Source organism: Myotis yumanensis, unplaced genomic scaffold, assembly GCF_028538775.1.
Source record: "Myotis yumanensis isolate MYYU_CA2020_CCGP unplaced genomic scaffold, mMyoYum1.0.hap1 SCAF_1, whole genome shotgun sequence".
Lineage (NCBI taxonomy): Eukaryota > Metazoa > Chordata > Mammalia > Chiroptera > Vespertilionidae > Myotis > Myotis yumanensis.
Window position 1 is genome coordinate 13,432,836 of NW_027223752.1, and position 17,675 is coordinate 13,450,510.

General features: G+C 47.8%; 1 protein-coding gene across 4 annotated transcripts in view; it reads left to right on the top strand.

Moving 5' to 3' along the window:
* LOC139009902 (ena/VASP-like protein) overlaps positions 1-17,675 on the top strand; it is a 112,579-nt gene that overhangs the window by 52,088 nt on the left and 42,816 nt on the right. For 3 of the 4 annotated variants that reach the window (XM_070414034.1, XM_070414022.1, XM_070414039.1), the window contains exon 2: positions 17,455-17,623. In XM_070414034.1, coding sequence (XP_070270135.1) covers positions 17,455-17,623 — 169 coding nt within the window. Of the gene's footprint in view, positions 1-4,631; positions 4,782-17,454; positions 17,624-17,675 lie in introns of those variants that run through there. The other variant, XM_070414026.1, reaches the window with a different exon arrangement.

Consider the following 17,675-nt stretch of genomic DNA (forward strand, 5'->3'; position numbering starts at 1 on the left):
TTGGAATTAGCAGGCAAGTCCTTCAAAGTTGCTATTATAAATATGTTCAAAGACTTAAAGGAAAAGGTGAATATAATGAGTAAATAGATGGAGAATCTCAACAGAGAAATGGAAATTATAAAAAAATTTACCAAATGGAAATTCTAGTATTAGAAATGAAACTTTAAAATTCACTGGATGAGATTAAACTTGGCTCAGAGACTGTATTAGAAAGGGTTTGTGGACTTGGACACTGAGCAATAGAAATCATGAAATCTGAAAACCAGGGAAATAATATTAAAAAAAAATAACACCACCTTGATGACTTGTGGGTAATACCAAAAGATCTATATATGTGTAATTGTAGTCCCAGAGGGCAGAAGAATAATTCTTGGAGAAATAATTACCAAAAATTTCCTAAATTTGGTGAAAAGCCTTAACTGACATATCCAAGAACCTCAGCAAACCCCTAGCAGGGTAAATATAAAGAACACCACACTAAGCTCATCAGAGTCATACTCTGGAAACCAAAGAAAAAGAGAAAATATTAAAAGTTACCAAAGGAAATGATACATTATATACAGAGGATGACAATATGAGCGATGGCCGACTTTTCATCAGAAATCATGGATGCCAGAAGACAGTAGAACAACATTTTTTTTAAGTGCTAAAAGAAAAAACAATTCTCAGAATTCTCTATTCAGAAAAAAGTACCTTCAATAATGTAGGTAAAATAAATATATTTTTTCAGATTAAAAAAAAAATGCTAAGAGAATTGCCAGCATTCCTGATGTATAAGAAATGCTGAAGTTCCTCAGGCAGAAGATAAATTATACTAGGAAACTCAGATGTTTAGAAAAGATGAAGAGTACCAGAAAGGATAAATATATGGGTAAATATAAAAGAATGTTTTATAATTAAATATATATTTATATATATGTACATGTGATCATTTAAAACAAAAATATATGACATTGTATTGTGAATATGTAATACATATGACTACTATACCATAAAGGATAGGAGTGGATTTACACAGTTGTAAAGTTTTTATATTTTACATGAAATAGTACACTATTAATTCTAAGTATTCAAAGTTAAGAATGCATGTTGTAATACCTTGAAAGACCTCTAAAATATAAAAACGTATAGCTAAAAAGACAATAGTAAAACTAAAATTGAATTCTAAAAGGTATTTAGTTTACTTAAAAGAATGTAAGAAAGGAGGAAGAAAGAAACTAAAAACAGATGAGACAAATAGCAAAATGTCATACCAATAGCCAACCATACCAATAAGTTAAATAGATTAAATACTCCAATTAAAAGATAGAGATTATCAGACTGGATGAAAATCATATTCTGTCTACAAGAAACACTCTTTAAATACAAAGAATTAGGCAGGTTGAGGATAAAAAGATGTGTAGTAGGCAGAGCAATGCTATCACCCCACCGTAATCTCCAGAACCTCTGAATATGTTACCTTACATGCAAAAGGGACTTTGCAGATGTGATTAAAGTTATGATCTTTGAGATGGGGCAGTCATTCTGGGTTATCCATTGGGCCCAGTCTAATCACATGAGTCCTTAAAAGTGGAGTATCTAGCCCTGACCAGTGTGGGCTCATTGGGTGTCGTCCCATCCACCAAAAGGGTTACAGGTTTAATTCCTGGTCAGGGCGAATACCAGAAAAGAAGATAACGCTATGAGATGATTGATATGGATTGATATGTTAATTAGCTTGATTGTGGTGATTATTTCACAATGTATACATATATCAAAACATCAAGTCATATACTTTAAATATACAGGGTGGGGTTTTTTTTACAATTATACCTCAATAAAGATAGGGGGGGGAAATAAAATCAAAAAGAAATTAAAATATGACCATAAAAAGAGACAAGAGTGGAGAACCTTTTTCTGGCCATGGTCTGAAATAGATGTTGGGATGGAAGAGAAGTCATAGTGATCCTGCACTCTAGCTGAGAAGATGTAGGAAGGGGCCCTGAGCCGGGGGGTCATTTGGCTTCTGGAAGCTGGAAAGGGCACGGAAATGATTCTCTAGAATATGTGCCCTGACCAGAAGGAAACAGTGCTTGTAACACCTGAGATCTGTGTCAGACTTCTCACCTACTATTATCTTACAAAACGAAGATAATCAATTTGTGTTGTTACCAGCTATAAGCCTGTGGTAATGTGTTACAGCAGCAACAGGATGGAAAAAGGTATAACCAGCAGATAGCATTAAAAACCTCAAATGGCTACATTAATATCAGATAAAATCAACTTAAAGACAATGAGTGCTGCCAGTGATAAAGAAGGACATTTCATACTGAGAAAAGGGTCAACACATCAGGAAGATATGAGTCATAAAAGTATGTGTACCTAACAAGAGCTTCAAAATGCCTGAAATAGAAATGGGCAGAATTAAAGAAAAATAGACTAATCCACAATCACGGTTGGAGGTCTTCTTAAACCTTTCTCTCAGCGGTTAATAGAGCAATTAGACCAAAACAAACAAATCAACAACAAACCAGTAAGGACGTAGAAGCTCTGAATGGCCTTGCTGGACCTAATTGACGTTTCTAGAACGCTGCCCCTAATTTCAGAATGCATATTCTTTCCTTGTGCACATAGTACATTCACCAAGGTAGACCAGATGCCAGGCCTTAAAGCAAGTCTCCATAAATGTTAAAGGCCTGAAATCATACCAGGAAAAACAAAAGAAGAAATCATACTAAGTATGTTGTTTGACCATAGTAGAATTAAATTAAAAATAAATAACTTAACAGCCCAGCCGGTGTTGCTCAATGGTTGAACATCGGCCTATGAACCAGGAGGTCACAGTTCAATTCCCAGTCAGGACATATACTCGGCTTGCAGGCTCCATCCCCAGTGTGGGGTGTGCAGGAGGCAGCCAATCAATGATTCTCTCTCATCATTGATGTTTCTCTCTCCCTCTCCCTTTCTTTCTTAAATAAAAATAAATAAATCAAGCTTTCTTTTAAAAAGAAATAATAGTAACAGATGTAGGAAAACACCAAATAGTTAGGAATTAAACAAAATCTAAAATGATGTATGGATAAAAGAGGAAATCACAAGGAAAAATAGAAAATATTTTGAACTAAAAGAAAACAAAAGCCATAGCACGTCAAAATTTGTGGTTTGCACCTTGTGCAGTGCTAAAAGCCTTGCAGGATACACCGTCAACGTTCAAAGTGCTTTCAGCTCCCCGGTTAGAGCTGATCTTTCTTTTGTACTGTACTCTGTACAGCTGGCTTTTACTCTATCAATAACAACATTTTATTACATCTATTTGCTAACATGTCAGTCTCTTCCTTGCTAAACTGTGGGAGCTGTTTTAGGACAAGTGTTGTGTTCTTTTCCGTGTTTTGTCTAGTTTCTAGCACAATGTGTAACTCTGGGTTCTTAGGAAATTTTGAATGGAAGATTGGGAATGAATGGATCTTACCATCTTCATGAGGACCCTGTGCAGCCCCCTTTCACACTTGAGGAAACTGAAGCCCAGGTTACTTACAGAACAAGTGACACCAGGTTTCCATAATCCCCAAGCATGTGCCTTTCAGGCCCTAAGTCACTGACTGAAATACCACCATTAGAGAGAAGCAGCTCCCCAAAAGAAGTGCAAAATGATTACCAGAGCCCGGCTGGTGTGGCTCAGTGGTTGAGCATCAACCTATGAACCAGGAGGTCACAGTTAAATACCCGGTCAAGGACACATGCCCGGGTTGTGGGCTCAATCCCCAGTGTGTGGTGTGCAGGAGGCAGCCAATCCATGATTCTCTCTCATTGATATTTCTCTCTCTCCCTTTTCCTTCCTCTCTGAAATCAATAAAATAGCATTATGCTAAGTGAAATAAGCCAGTCAATGAAAGAAAAATACCACATGATCTCACTCATTTAGGGATAATTAAGACCATTATAAACTGATGAACAAAAATAGATACAGAGGCAGAGCAACATCGAACAGACTATCAAACTACAGCGGGAAGGCCGGGGAGGGTAGGTGGGGGTGGGTAATAGATCAACCGAAGGACTTGTATGCATGCATATAAGCATAACCAATGGACTCAAGACACTGGGGAGTATGGGAGGCTAGGGGAAGGTCAAGGGGAGAAAAAAAAAGGAGACATATATAATACTCTTTGTAATGCTTTAAGCAATAAAACAATTTATATACATATATATATTTTTTTTAATGGTTACCAGAGTAAACTATTAAGTAAGCTATTACAACATCATCATGTAGTCTTCTTCTCTGGAAGATGAGTGAGGATGCTTCTGAGGTCTTGGAGCTTTTCATAAAGGCCTGTAGGGAGCATGCGCACTGAGCCGCCACCTATAACAGATGGGAGAGCCCAAGCCTGGCCCTGTCAGGGGGCTCTGAGATAGGGCTGGAGGGTTAGCAGTGGAGGCAGCACCACAGCCCGGTCCCACCCCCACCCCGGCCCCTGCCTCTGCAGGAAGCATTTGGAGACCTGAGGTTGCAACTGTGGGTGGTGGTTCAGGCCCCACAGTGGCTCTCGGCCACCCACGCTGGTGGGGCTCTGCCTGGGAGCCTCTTGTTTCTCCATTTTCTACCTAGCTTTCAGTTTCCAACTGGGGTTTGTTTCCCCTTTGTCTCTGGTTCAGCTTCCTTTTCCTGTTTGGTTTTAAGTAGAGACTGAAAATCAAGTTGCTGCCTCCCGAGGGTCTGTGGTCCTGTGATCAACGTAACCTGGTAGGAGTACAGGACTCACCTCTTCAGGTTCCCTGTGCTAAAGCCTTCCAGCCATGGCCATGGTGTGAGTACTGGGACCAAAAAGGGGACAGAGGGATGTCAAGAGAAAACCTAAATCATAATGGTACAGAGCTGAAGGGGCCATAGAAATCATCCCAGGCCCCCTGTTGTACAGTGGGGAGATCCAGGAACAGAGCAGAGGGCATAGAACTTACCCAGGGTCACACAGCAAGATACTGACAGCCGTGCACTTTCCCTCTGCTGGTCTGTCCATTGCACGGCCTGTGTCTCTGGATGCCTGTGGCCTTTAATGGCTTCTCTGTGTAGAGGGGGTCTGATCTGTCTAAGGGGCTTGTGGTTTGGCTCAGGTGCTATGGATGGTCCTGGCTCGTCTCTCCAGAATGGCCTGGAAACATTCAGGTTGTTTTTTCTGAATGCGGAGCAAAGAGGGAAGAACTGAGGTTCCTTTCACAATGGAAACTTCATGAACTGTAAAGACAGAGTCCTGACCTCAGCCTGAGACTTGGACTCCCTGGGCTGTCAGCACCAGGACTGTTGCTATTTGGCACGAATGTGGGCCACAGCAGGTCAACCTCTGCGTGGTTAACCGGGCGAGGGCTTTCTGAAGGTGACGTTACATCTGACAGGACTCCTCTGCCCTACAGCTAACTCCAAGAAAGATGGTGGGTGATAAGACAGCTTTGCCTCCTGGGACTTGGGGCGTTTATTTGATTAACTCATTACGGCTTTGGGTCTTAGCATAGAGTTCTAATCCCTGCTTAGAAAGCACTTCACGGCGTCCAAAGTGCAGTTTTACCAACTTTTATTTTAGAAAAAAAGAAAGAAAGAAACATCTACTTGTTCCACTTATTTATGCATTCACTGGTTGATTCTTGTAATGTGCCCTGACTGGGAATCGAATCCGCAACCTTGGCATAGTAGGATGATGCTCTAACCAGTTGACCTACCGGTCAGGGCCCAATTTTCTTATTTGGTTGGTTTCACCCTGTTGGGCAGATGAGGAAGGTGCTATCACTGGCTTTGTGGGTGAGGCAGCCCGGCCTGGGCACTTGCTCACAGTCATGTGGGTCTTGAGGAAGGACTGGAGTTTTCCAGGACTCCCAGGCTCTCTGTGGAAGCAAGCTGTGTGAGTTGCTAAAACTGACATCACAGTGAGTAGAACTTGCCTGATGATGCTCCGGGGGCCAGAGCCCAGGATCTAACAGGACCGGGCACACATGCTGGGTTTTCATGGTTGGCTTTACGCCTGTTCCTTTCCAGCCACTTTTCTATCATTTTAGTAATTTACCTTGAGTGTTAAAGAATTCATGGGTGCAGCTGTGGAGAACAGAAAACTTCCCACTTCAGGGGCATGCTTACTTCCCGAGTCCGGAGGAACCAAGTCTCTTTCAGTTATAAATGTCAGCTGCTGGCCCTAGCTGGTTTGGCTCAGTGGATAGAGCGCCGGCCTGCGGACTGAAGGGTCCCAGGTTCGATTCCAGTCAAGGGCATGTACCTGGGTTGCGGGCTCAATCCCCAGTAAGGGAGCGTGCAGGAAGCAGCCGATCAATGATTCTCTCTGATCATTGATGTTTCTATCTCTCTCTCCCTTCCTCTCTGAAATCAATTAAAAAAGATTTTTTTTTTTAAATGTCAGCTGCTGACTGCAGGGAATGGTCTCAGAAGTAAGTGGGGAGGAAGCCATGCGATGTTTTTAAAGGTCTTTTTACTAGTAAATTGTAGAAATCCGAGAGGTTTCCATCTTGAAAGGACCTAGGAGACCGGAGACGGTCTGTCTGCACTAGATCATCTAGGTTAGAGGTGCTTCAGGGCCTTACCCTCCACCTCAGCCAAATTAACTCTCTTTCATCTTTTTTAAGTATTCCTCAATATTTCTTTGAGAGGGGGAAAGTTGCATTGCTCCTGGTGATGAATTTGAAGTGTGATAGTACCCGGCTGCTCCAGCTGAGAGGTACACAGATCGGGATATTGAGGCCCGGGGTCTCGGAGGCCATGGGGTCCCATTACTCTTCCCCTGGATGTGCAGCCAGATCATTTGGGAGCTTCTTGGAGCTACTCTGTCTTCTGTTCCAGAGAATGCTGTGTGCTCTCCGTGAGCAGCATTAGCATAATGGACCCGAGTGATCTCATGAGAATGTTCGTGTTCCTCAGGTGTCCTGGGCGCCAGGTGGTTGGGAACTGGTCTCGTCCAGTGGCTTCTCTTCGGAAATTGAACCCATAAAAGAGAAAATAACAACAGCCCTCCCCGTTTGGGTTACGTGCCAAGCATCATGCTAGAGTCCTCTAACGTAATTATGTTGCATACACTGTATGTAATCCTCATCCTCCGGGTGCTCTGCTGTCATTCCCATTTATAGACAAGAAAACCAGGGTCAGCAAAGTGAGGTTACTCATCCCAGGTCCCACTGGTATCACTGGCAGAGCTGAAACGTGAAGCTAGGTCCCTTGTATTTTCAGAAGCTAGACTTTGCTATAGCCTCTCGAAGGAACTGGCCCGAAATTGCAGAGTAGGGGTTAGAGTCGAGGCCTCCTGGTCTCTGTTACCCTTTGTAGTTTCTGATCTCACATGGTGGATGCCATGAGACAGAGAGGCCTTCTCTGTCCTGTAGCTCCCGTGCGTTTCTCTGCCCATCATACCTTCATTCACCATCTGCCCTCCCTGCCTAGACTCTTCTGGGCAGGAGGCAGGGTTACTCATTTCTGACCATCGCTGTGCCTAGGTAATACAGTGCCCTCACACAGGTGTTCATTGAACTGAGCCGAGTCGCCATGCTGATGGGCAGGGATGTTAGCTGGGCTGTTAATTCACCCTCGGAGATGAGCATACTGCCCCAGTCCTCAGCCCAGCCAGCTCTTCACAGCTGTCCCAAGGCTGTGTTGAAACTCATTCCACTTCCACAAGTGGTCAGAGTCACAGACTCTGGGGATATATTGGAATGTGTACAAGTAATAGTAGCCCTAATGTCCACATGGCCTGTCAGATGCCTCCCCAAGGGAAGGGCTGTGTTGGGAGCCTTGAAAGAAGGTGTGGGTGTGAGACAGGTTCAGACTCTCCCAACAGTTGGTAGATGTTTTCCCAGAGAGGCGAGACCAGCTGTCTGAGCATCTGGGACAGAGCTATAGTGGAGAAAAGGTGAAGAACATCTTGAGTAACATGACTCACAGTCTGATCGTCCCACCCAATCTGAATGGAAGAAAAGATGTCCGGGTTTAACACTAAATTTATTCTTTATTTACCAAGAGCCTTTCTTCAATTCTCATGCTCATAAAAACGGGGCTTGAACATCACCATTCAAATTTCTGCATATTAATATATGCAAATCCAATTCACTGTTTTCAAAATGTGGTCAGGAGGCCTACTTTTTAGTGGTCTATGACTCAAAACTGTATTTATAACCATATTGAGACATTATTTGCCTTTTTCACTCTTATGTCATGAGTGAACAGTGGAATTTTCCAGAGGCCACATGACATGTGTTGACATTATCACTGTGACAAGTAACGCAATGTGTGCTTGTGTTTTAAAAGTTCTCAGTTTTCATTTCAAATATGGTACATATGGACAGACATAACTGACAAAAACAGAAGCTTTTTGACAAACTCGGTAATATTCATCTGTGTAAAGCGGTCCTGAGACAAAAAGTTTTGAGAGCCACTGGGAATGTTCAGTGATGACTGTACTACAAAAAGCACGATGGAGACATGGAGGGGGCTAGGACTGGGAGGGGACGCAGGGGCTCCCCCTGAACACACCGCCTAGGAGGCAGCACATGTCCTAGTCTGGGTGGTGGCATCAGGGGAACCTTCTCACAGGTGTGAACTATTTCAGAACGAACATTAGAACACATTAAATCTGTCTCAAGCTTGTCCCCATTAAGGAAAAACAGTCACCCTGCGGGTGACTCACCCGTTGCCCAGAGGAAATGTACCTTTCTGTTGCAGAGACCTGGCGATCACCCTCTGCACCCACCTTGCCTCTCAGAGAGAAGGCAACTGGCTTTAGGGGCTGCCTGGTGGGATATGACACAATAGGTCCCCACTGTCACCTGTGTCCCATTCTTGCTCTGAATTTAATCAGGGGAAACAACCCAGAATGGGGACAGCCTACAAGATAATTGGCCTAAACTCTTCACACACAGAAATTAGTATCGATGACAAACAAAAAAATGGCCTAACTTTCCAGCTTTAAAAAGAGGGTAGCCCTGGCAGGTTTGGCTCAGTGGATAGGGCGTCAGCCTGCGGACTCAAGGGTCCCAGGTTCGATTCCGGTCAGGGGCGTGTACCTTGGTTGCGGGCACATCCCCGGTTGGGGGGTGTGCAGGAGGCAGCTGGTCGATGTTTCTCTCTCATCGATGTTTCTGACTCTCTGTCCCTCTCCCTTCCTCTCTGTGAAGAATCAATAAAATATTTTTTTTTAAAAATAAAATAAAAAATAAAAAGAGGGTAAATAGACAACCCCAATGTAACACGTGAAGTGGATACTGGATTGCTAAAGATTAAAACATTTTAGGCACAATTGGGTAAATTATTAATTTTCTTAGGTACAATAATGGTATTTAAGCTACATATTAGAATGTCATTATTTTAAAGGATGTAGGCTGAACCCCTTAAGACTGCAGTATATCTGCAACTTACTTTCAAATGGTTCTGGGGGAAAATGACATATAAAAGGTGATGTCACGTGTAGTAAACATGCTTTACTAAGTGAAGCAGGAAGCCCTATAACCTAGTCCCGGCCCCTCCACATATTAGCCGCAGGACATTGAGAAACTTCCCTCTCCAGGCCTGTTTCCTCCATCCAAAAAAAGTACTCGCAGATATTCAGCTCTGATGAGGCTGTGCTTTCCAGCCTGTTTCTCAGTCACTGACGGGACCTGGTGATGACACCCCTGGTGTAGGTCTTCTCATTCCCCCTGATGAGCCTGGAGCAGCTACGGGGCCCAGGTGATTGATGGCTGAGGATGCTGCGCTCTCCTCTCCGAGCTTTGCTGCCGTTGTTCGCTCTGCCTGAAATGGTCCACTCCCTCCTGGCAGGATGAAGCATGCCCTTCCTTGTACCCACAGCACTTGACACATACCTGTACACTGTTGCTCCCCCCATTAACAGAGACCACATCTTTTATTCAAGAGAAGGTAGGTTGAGTTTTGTCTGAGTACTGGGCCTTGGAATATATTTGGTACATGGTCAGTACTCAGTAAATGGGGTGTTAAATGGGGTGTTGTCTTGGTTTATTTTGTAAATGAATGCAGGAAAAGAGATAGGAAAAATGGGGGTGGCCAGATCGAAGGTGAGTTGTGGTCCCTCCCACCCCCAAGGAATCTTTGAAGGCTGAGAAATACAATACCTGGCAAAACTAGGCAAACTCAAAGCAAGCATTTAGCCCTGGTTGGTGTGGCTCAGTGGTTAGAGCATCAGCTTGTCCACGGACCCACTGAGGGAGCGAGACCTGAGAAGCCTGAAGGAGAGACCTCCAGAGAAAGGAGGAGGAAGGTGGGGTCCCGGCCAGGGGTGTCTCCCTGCCTTGGGGGACTCTGGATCAGTCACTTAGTGTAAAGTGGGTAAAGGTGATCACTCCCTCCTAATCATTGTTTTGAGCATCACATGAAATCACAGGCTTTGACCTGCAGGGGCCACTGAACTGGCAGGTGCTGTTCCCAGCCGTGGTCCTGGGAGGTGAGGGCAAGCGCGCCCTGTCCTGCAGCCCCGGACAGGTAACCAGAGCCTGCGTTCTTGGTGTGGCTGCTCTGATTCTCAGCCTGCTTTTCAAGTTCACTTTCCTGGCTTGTATATTGAAAGTAAACAAGTCAGGATTTCACAAACTGGCTCTGCTTCTGCTTGGCTTTGGGAACATTTATTTATAGCCACTTCCCTCTGGCCTCCCACTGCTCCCTCACTCGCTTATTCCCTTGGCAGCTACTGAGCCCGTATTTGTTAATGAGTACCTACCGTGCCACCCCGAGAGGGTGTGGAGGGGGACCTGGTGGTCAGACCTGGCTGCCCTCAGGAGGCTCTTGGTCTCGGGAAGAAGATGAGCTCTAACTGGCCCCCGTGAAAGCTGGAGAGCAACCAGAGGCTTCCGGGGCCTTGGCACAGACAGCGCCAGCTGGGTACTGGGCACCCTCATAGAAAAACACAATAGCACTGTCCTGTGCCAGTTTGTAACTGCCTGGTTTTCCTGCTAGATGGGGTCTCCTTAAGGGCAGAGACACGCCACGCCCTTCCCAGGGCCCAGCCGAAGGCCTTCCTCTTGGTAGTGACCAGTGAGTGGGAATGAATGAACAGGTGTTCTCTGAAGGCAGAGACACGACCTGGGCTTTGAGCAACACTGAGATGCAAACCTGTGGATGTAGGAAGGAGAACGCATATGAGGCAGAAGAAGCATCTTCTTTAACTGCTTGAGGAACACCAGGAAGTCATTGTAATTGGCCCAGATGTCCAGAGGATGCTTTTGCTGTCAGACCAGGCCTTACCACCGGGCTGCCAGTTGGGCTGTGTGGACAGACTGCCCTTCCCTCCCTGATCTGCACCAGGCAGGGTGTGGGTAGCATCACAGGAGAGCAAGGACGAGGTTCCTGGAACCAGCAAAGAATCTGCCCTGTTTTAGAAATCCAGATATAAATGGGGAAGGGAACTGTGGCCTGAGCCCTGATCGCCCTGCAGGGGAGCCAGTCGAGGGGAAGTGGCCCTTGCCCTGTATCTTCAGGAGGCCTTTCTAAATGAGGTGACGTTAGGATACGTAGCAATTACTGGCAGCCTAGGCTGGAAAAGCACCCAGGCAGAGGGAACAGCATGAGTTAGAGCAAAGGGGCCATCAAGTAGGATCTGTTAGGGGCCATGAGTATATTAGGGACAGAGGCCAGGTGCCAGTAGACACCTAGAGAGGAAGCAAGTGGGCAGCCAACGGGAGGTAAAGGGAGAGCTGGGTTTAGAGTAGGTGCCAGTTCGCAGCAGCCAGCTCCCATCGATTCATTAGGTGCTCAACCCTGTGATCGTTATTGGGGTGAGAGAGCACGAGTTCCCAGCAGGGTGACACGCACCCTGGTTTGCTGGGACTATCCTGGGTTTACGCTGAATGTCCTACCTCCCAGGAAGTCCCTCCATCCTAAGCGAACCGGGTTCCCAGTCTGCTGGGGAGACATGATGGACAGAGAGATGGGTTGTTCCCTCTGAAGGGAGCCACCAAGTCAGGGCATCAGGCCGAGCAGGGCCACTGCCAGCGCTGGGGAGAGACAGGGAGGCTGTGAGCCTGCCTCTCCAGTAAGAGATCCAGGCTGCAAAGAATGTGGCTCCTCAGCTGAGCCTCCGGAGGAGTGGAGGCCGGCGCCCGCGTTTCTGCGTTCCCCAGAACTGGCCAGTGAGACGCACTGTCAGAGGCAGCAGCCGCCCCGCCCTGCACAGTAGGCCCACCCTCAGAGTTGCATTTCCTGACTGATCCCAGGCCGTGGTGAGACAGAGAACCTGATGCTCGTCTATAGCAGGCGCTCTTGTTTGGCAGCTGCTCTCTGAGAATAAGTGGAGTAGGGTTTGCAGGCACGTGCCTGTGGGCACACCATCATGAACGCTCTTCTTCACAGTCATTTCTTCAGCGAGCACTTGTGTCTACAACATACAGGGCTGGGTTGACAAAGGAAAAGCGAGCCCCGCCTTCAGGGAGCTCACAGTCCAGTGGGGCAGACCCTGAGAAACAGGACAGACTGGTGAGTTCCGTGCTGAGAGGCAGACGCGAGCACAGGCCTAGGTGCTGGACTTCTTCCAACTCAACCCTGGGCGTATGCTCTCCACCTGCAAGCCTCTTGTGTCCAGCCTGTTCCTTTCTGTCGCCTTTTTGGCTTTACACCCTTCTGCCCAGCTTGTGAACTTACCCCGTTCTTCGGGTTTTCGTAGGGAATACCTGGAAAAGCCCTGACGGGTATTCGCAGGGTGGGGAGGGAGTCCAGGTGCCTGTACACAGGCAGAGTGTGGCTGGGCTGGCGGCTGCCGACCTGGGACAAATTCAGAAACTCATTCCTGGTCAGTAGGCGAGTGGGGTGGTGGGGCAGGAACCTGCGCTTTCCCAAGGGTTAGACTGAGCGAGTGACACTGCTCGGAGCAGCTGTTAGGCCCCGGGGGGATGGGAGGGGAGAAGGGGGTGCATCCATCTGGTAGCTCAAACCCAACTGCATTTTCACTAATTATTCCCACTTTCTCAGCTGGTTGTTTGATCACATAAAAGTAGCCCTGTAGGTATCGGCTGTAGCTTTTCTCCATCCCCACATGGTTCCTCAGAGCCAGACAGGATGGGGAGCGCTGAGGCCGCATCTACACAGGCACAAAGTGTATGGGGCCCATGGAGAGGACGTAGGGGCAGACTTTCTAAACTTAATAAAGGATATTTGTGTGTTTGTGTTAAAAAAACAACAACAGTGCAGTCATTCAAAAATAATATACTTAAAAAAGAAAATACTTGTCTGTCAAAGGTACTTTCCTCAATGATACATGATGTAAATACTTGTCTGTCAAAGGTACTTTCCTCAAATGATACGTGATGTAGACAGATGGAGTTTCTGAAGCCTTTGGGTACAGTGAGGATTTTATTAAAACAAAACCCCAAACGGATGGTAAGCAAGACAACCCTGAAGCAGAATAAGTGAGTGGGTCTTTCCTGGCACTTAGGTTTTGTCAGTGGGAATAAAATAAGCAGGTAGACAAACACTGTTCACATGGAGGCGGGGCCACAGCAGGGTTTTTGGTTAACCACAAGTTCAGTTTGAACCTAGTGTTAAACAGCAGCAGGAAAAGGAACCCATGGTAATAATTACAATAAGAAAAATCACTATTGGTGTTTGAGCACCTACTAGGGGCAAGCACAGCAGTGGGTACTTTCTTTATATCTCCGTCCAAGCACCCCTGGCCCTGCCTCCCTGCCTCTGCTCTCCCCACCACCCCCCATCCCCTTCCTGATTCGCTGGGCTGAAAGCTCTCCATCTGCAGTGAGGCTCCCCAGCTCCCCACCCTCCAGGCCCTGGAAGGTGTAATCATCTGTCCGCTTTCCTGAGTGGCCGTGAGCTCTGAGGACAGTGGCTGTTACACTCGGCTCTGCGTCACTACATGTTTTTGACTCACTGGCATCTGTGTTTGTCAGACTAAGATGCCATGGTCGTATCCAATCGTAGGGCCCAGACACTCAGAGAAAATGTGACAAGTCAGGACTCACTAGAGGAGAGTGACAGGTGGCAAGGGGGCCATGTCCTGGGAATAATGGATGGAAGAACCAAGGTGTCCCTTCAGTTGTCTACTGGGCTGTCATGCGCTGTCCACCTTTGTGACTCTGGAGGGCAGGGCGTGGACTGACCCAGAAGAGCCGGGATGCCTCCCAGCCGAGACCACTCCTCAGCAGGGTGGGCTGCTTTGGGGGGCAGGTTTCCCGCGCTGGCAGTTTTCATTCACCGGCTCGGCGTCCACTTAGGGCCACTTAGAAGGCATGTCATTTTGGACATGAGAGTGGATCGGGACGTCCACTCTCTGTGGTCTAAGAGGCTCCTGCTCTCAGCCCTGAGATTCTGTTCATCCCTGAGAGTCTACCCTAAGCATTTATGAGGCACCTGGTCTGTGCCAGGTTCCAGGGGCACAGCAGAGAATGAGGCGGGTCTGCCCCTGCCCTCGGGGAACCTACACTATAGCAGGTATGTCGCTTTGGATCTTCCAAGAAGCAGCGGCCAAGGCCCTGGGGACATCAATGCAGAATGGAGGGAGCAGGAGCAGGCAGGGGGCTTCAGGCCAGGGTACAGGTCCGACATCTGTGCCGGCGAGAGAGCAGGAAGGACGGACTGAGTAGGAGCCTCTCAGACCACAGCGCACAGGCTGCTGAGGAGGCCCAGCAGGGTTTCCCCATCGAGGAGGCCTGTGTCGGGCACTGACGGAGCAGCCTGGAGAAACATGGCCTCTGTGCGACATGGTGGCATCCAGACAGGTGGCCGCTGGGACCACTGGTCACCTCTGCTCCGTCACAGGCTCTCCTGGAGCTCTGAAAGGCACTCCCATGGCCGCCACCCAGGGGCTCTGGAGAGCGCTGCCCTGCCACCCGGCACCTGCCCTGTGAGGACAGTGGCTGTCACACTCAGCTCTACAGCACCGCAGGGCCTCTGTGGTCACGTGCCAGCAAGCGGTGGAGCGGGGGTTGCAGCCCACATCCCTCAGGCTCAGTTTTGTTCACTGACACCAGCCTGCACCTCCGGATCTCCCAGCCCCTGAGGCAGTCCAGGGCGGCTGAGCTCGGCAGTGACACAGCTTAGCCCGTAACTTGATTCTGGTCAGTTTATATTGGAAGGAAACTGATTTAATCCAAGGTCTGTCTGTTTCTGTGTACAGTGTAATTTCTACCAGACTTCATGAAGATAAGACCCAAAGGGCTAGCCAGGGGGAGGGCACCTCTGCCTAAGCATATTCTCTTTTTTAAAAGACACGTGGGCTCTAGCTGGTTTGGCTCGGTGGATAGAGCATCATCCCTCGGACTGAAGGGGTCATGGGTTCTGTTCCAATCAGGGGCACATACCTTGGTTGCAGGCTTAATCCCTGCCCTAGTCGGAGTGCATACTGAAGGCAACAATCAACCAATTGATGTGTCTCTCTCACATCAATGTTTCTCTTTCTGTCTCTCCCCCTCCCTTCCATTCTCTTTAAAAATCAATAGAAAAATACAATCGAGTGAGGTTTCAGGCGCCAGAAGGCAGAGCACAGCGCTGGTTTCTCTCTCCCTGAGGGTATCACATGGCTCTCTTCTGGGAAGACCATGCCTATTTTGCTCATCACCCACTTCCCCTTAAATGTTTGTTAAATGAATGGTGAACTATGGGGGAAAGATGCGGCACAATTGCACAAAAAGGCCCTTGCGACTCACTTCTGTTCCCGGACAGAACTCCCAGCGTGAGGTGTGGACAGCTGACATCAATGTACCCTGGACCTCGAAACCGCAGAACAGAGCTGGGGGGTCGACAGCAAGTTTGAGGCCCAGCATAGGCTTTCCCAGGGGGTTCAACACCTAGCACTGGCACGTGATGCCGCTGGCTGGACCTGTGAAATGTGCAAGGGACTCATGGGAAAGGAAGTGAGGGGACATGTGGGAAGGCTTGTCTGCACTGTCCACTGAGCCACTGTGATGATGATGATGATGATGATGATGATGATCTGTACACTGATCCTCCGCCATCCACGTCAGCAGGGAGCTGAGCAGGTCCTGAGGAAGCTCAGCCCTCAGGGACACTTAGGCACCCACTACGTTGGCCAGGTGGGGGTTTCCAAGTCACCCAGGGCCGATCTCCTAAAAGCCACTGATTCGTCATTCAGTAACCACTGGGGCTGGGAGTGGGACCTTTTTCAAGTATTTTATTTCCCTCCAAGAAATATGGTAAGGTGACCATAATGTCACTTTTCCCAACAGCTTGGACTCATTTTGATGACCGTCCATTAGTGCGCACACTTTTGCTTCTACTAAATTATTTGGGCTCGCCCTAGCAGGTTTGGCTCAGTGGATAGAGCGTCAGCCTGTGGACTGAAGGGTCCCAGGTTCAGTTCTGGTCAAGGGCACATGCCTAGGTTTTGGGCTTAATCCCCAGTAGGGGATGTACAGGAGGCAGCCAATCAATGATTCTCTCTCATCATTGATGTTTCTATCTCTCTTTCCCTCTCCCTTCCTCTCTGAAATCAATAAAGATATATTTTTAAAAATTAAAAATAAATTATTTGGGCTCAAATTGTTGGGCTTTAACTTCTGTTTCTAATTCTAACGCAATTGTGTTCATATGGCCTCCCTCTCTGATAGCGGCCACGCCTCACTGTTGTCGGTGCGCCTACCTTTAAAACCGGACCTTACCTTTCTAACCTGGGGTTCTGATGCGCTGAAGACCGAGAAAGTAGCTGCTCAGGATGAGGAGGCCGCTGTGCAAAGGCAGCGGCCTTCCTTGGCGTTCGTGGCAGGAGTGCCTGGTTTCAGCGACGGCTGTTTCCTCTCCCAGGGGTTTCTTTTGCTTCTTCCCTGGTTTCCTGTCGTATTCTGAACAGATGACGTCGCTTATTACTAAATGTGTACAGCAAAGCAGGTGCAGCCAGGTGTTTATTTGGATTGCTCTCGCTCTGTTCGGAGAAGGTCGCCTCGTGTTCTGTTGTCTATGGAGCTTGTGTGATGGTGCCCTGTCACAGTATCACAAACAGAGCGTTTCGTTGGCTGTTGTAAAGAAGATGGTCTTTGTCGTGTGCTCCACAGTCGGACAGAACTGATGGGAAATCCCAAATGTAATCACTGAACTCCTGTGTGAATTGGTATCAGTTTTCCCAAGTCTCTAAGCCTCTATTGTTTCATCTACAAAGTGGGGTGATTGTGGCTACTTCACAGGCTGTGAAGCCCAGCATTGCCTTATTTTACACAGTGCCTGGAGGACTGGAGACAGTTGGCCAACTGTCATTCCTTCCACATTCAAGCGCCTTTTCCCCTAAAAGGAAAGCTGTGCGTCTTTTCCGCGCTATTGAGAGTGTTGGCACAGCACACTCCTCTGCAGCCCCGGGGTCTCTGGAGAATGACTGTCCACCTCCCGGAGCAGCCCTCCCACAGACTGCGGGGAGCTCTGGCAGTTAGGAGGTTTCTCTGCGGCAATAGCAGGTGGCCTCTGGCTCAGAAAAGGGCAAAGCCAGCTTCCATCCCTCGTGGCTGCCCCTGACATTTAAGTTTTCTCTTGCTCTGCAGTGAACAGAGTATCTGCCAAGCCCGGGCTTCCGTGATGGTCTACGATGACACCAGTAAGAAATGGGTACCCATCAAACCCGGCCAGCAGGGTTTCAGCCGGATCAACATCTACCACAACACTGCCAGCAGCACCTTCAGAGTCGTCGGAGTGAAGCTGCAGGATCAGCAGGTGAGTGCCGGAGCCCCCGGTGGCACCCCAGCCTGTGCCGCGCATGCGCACC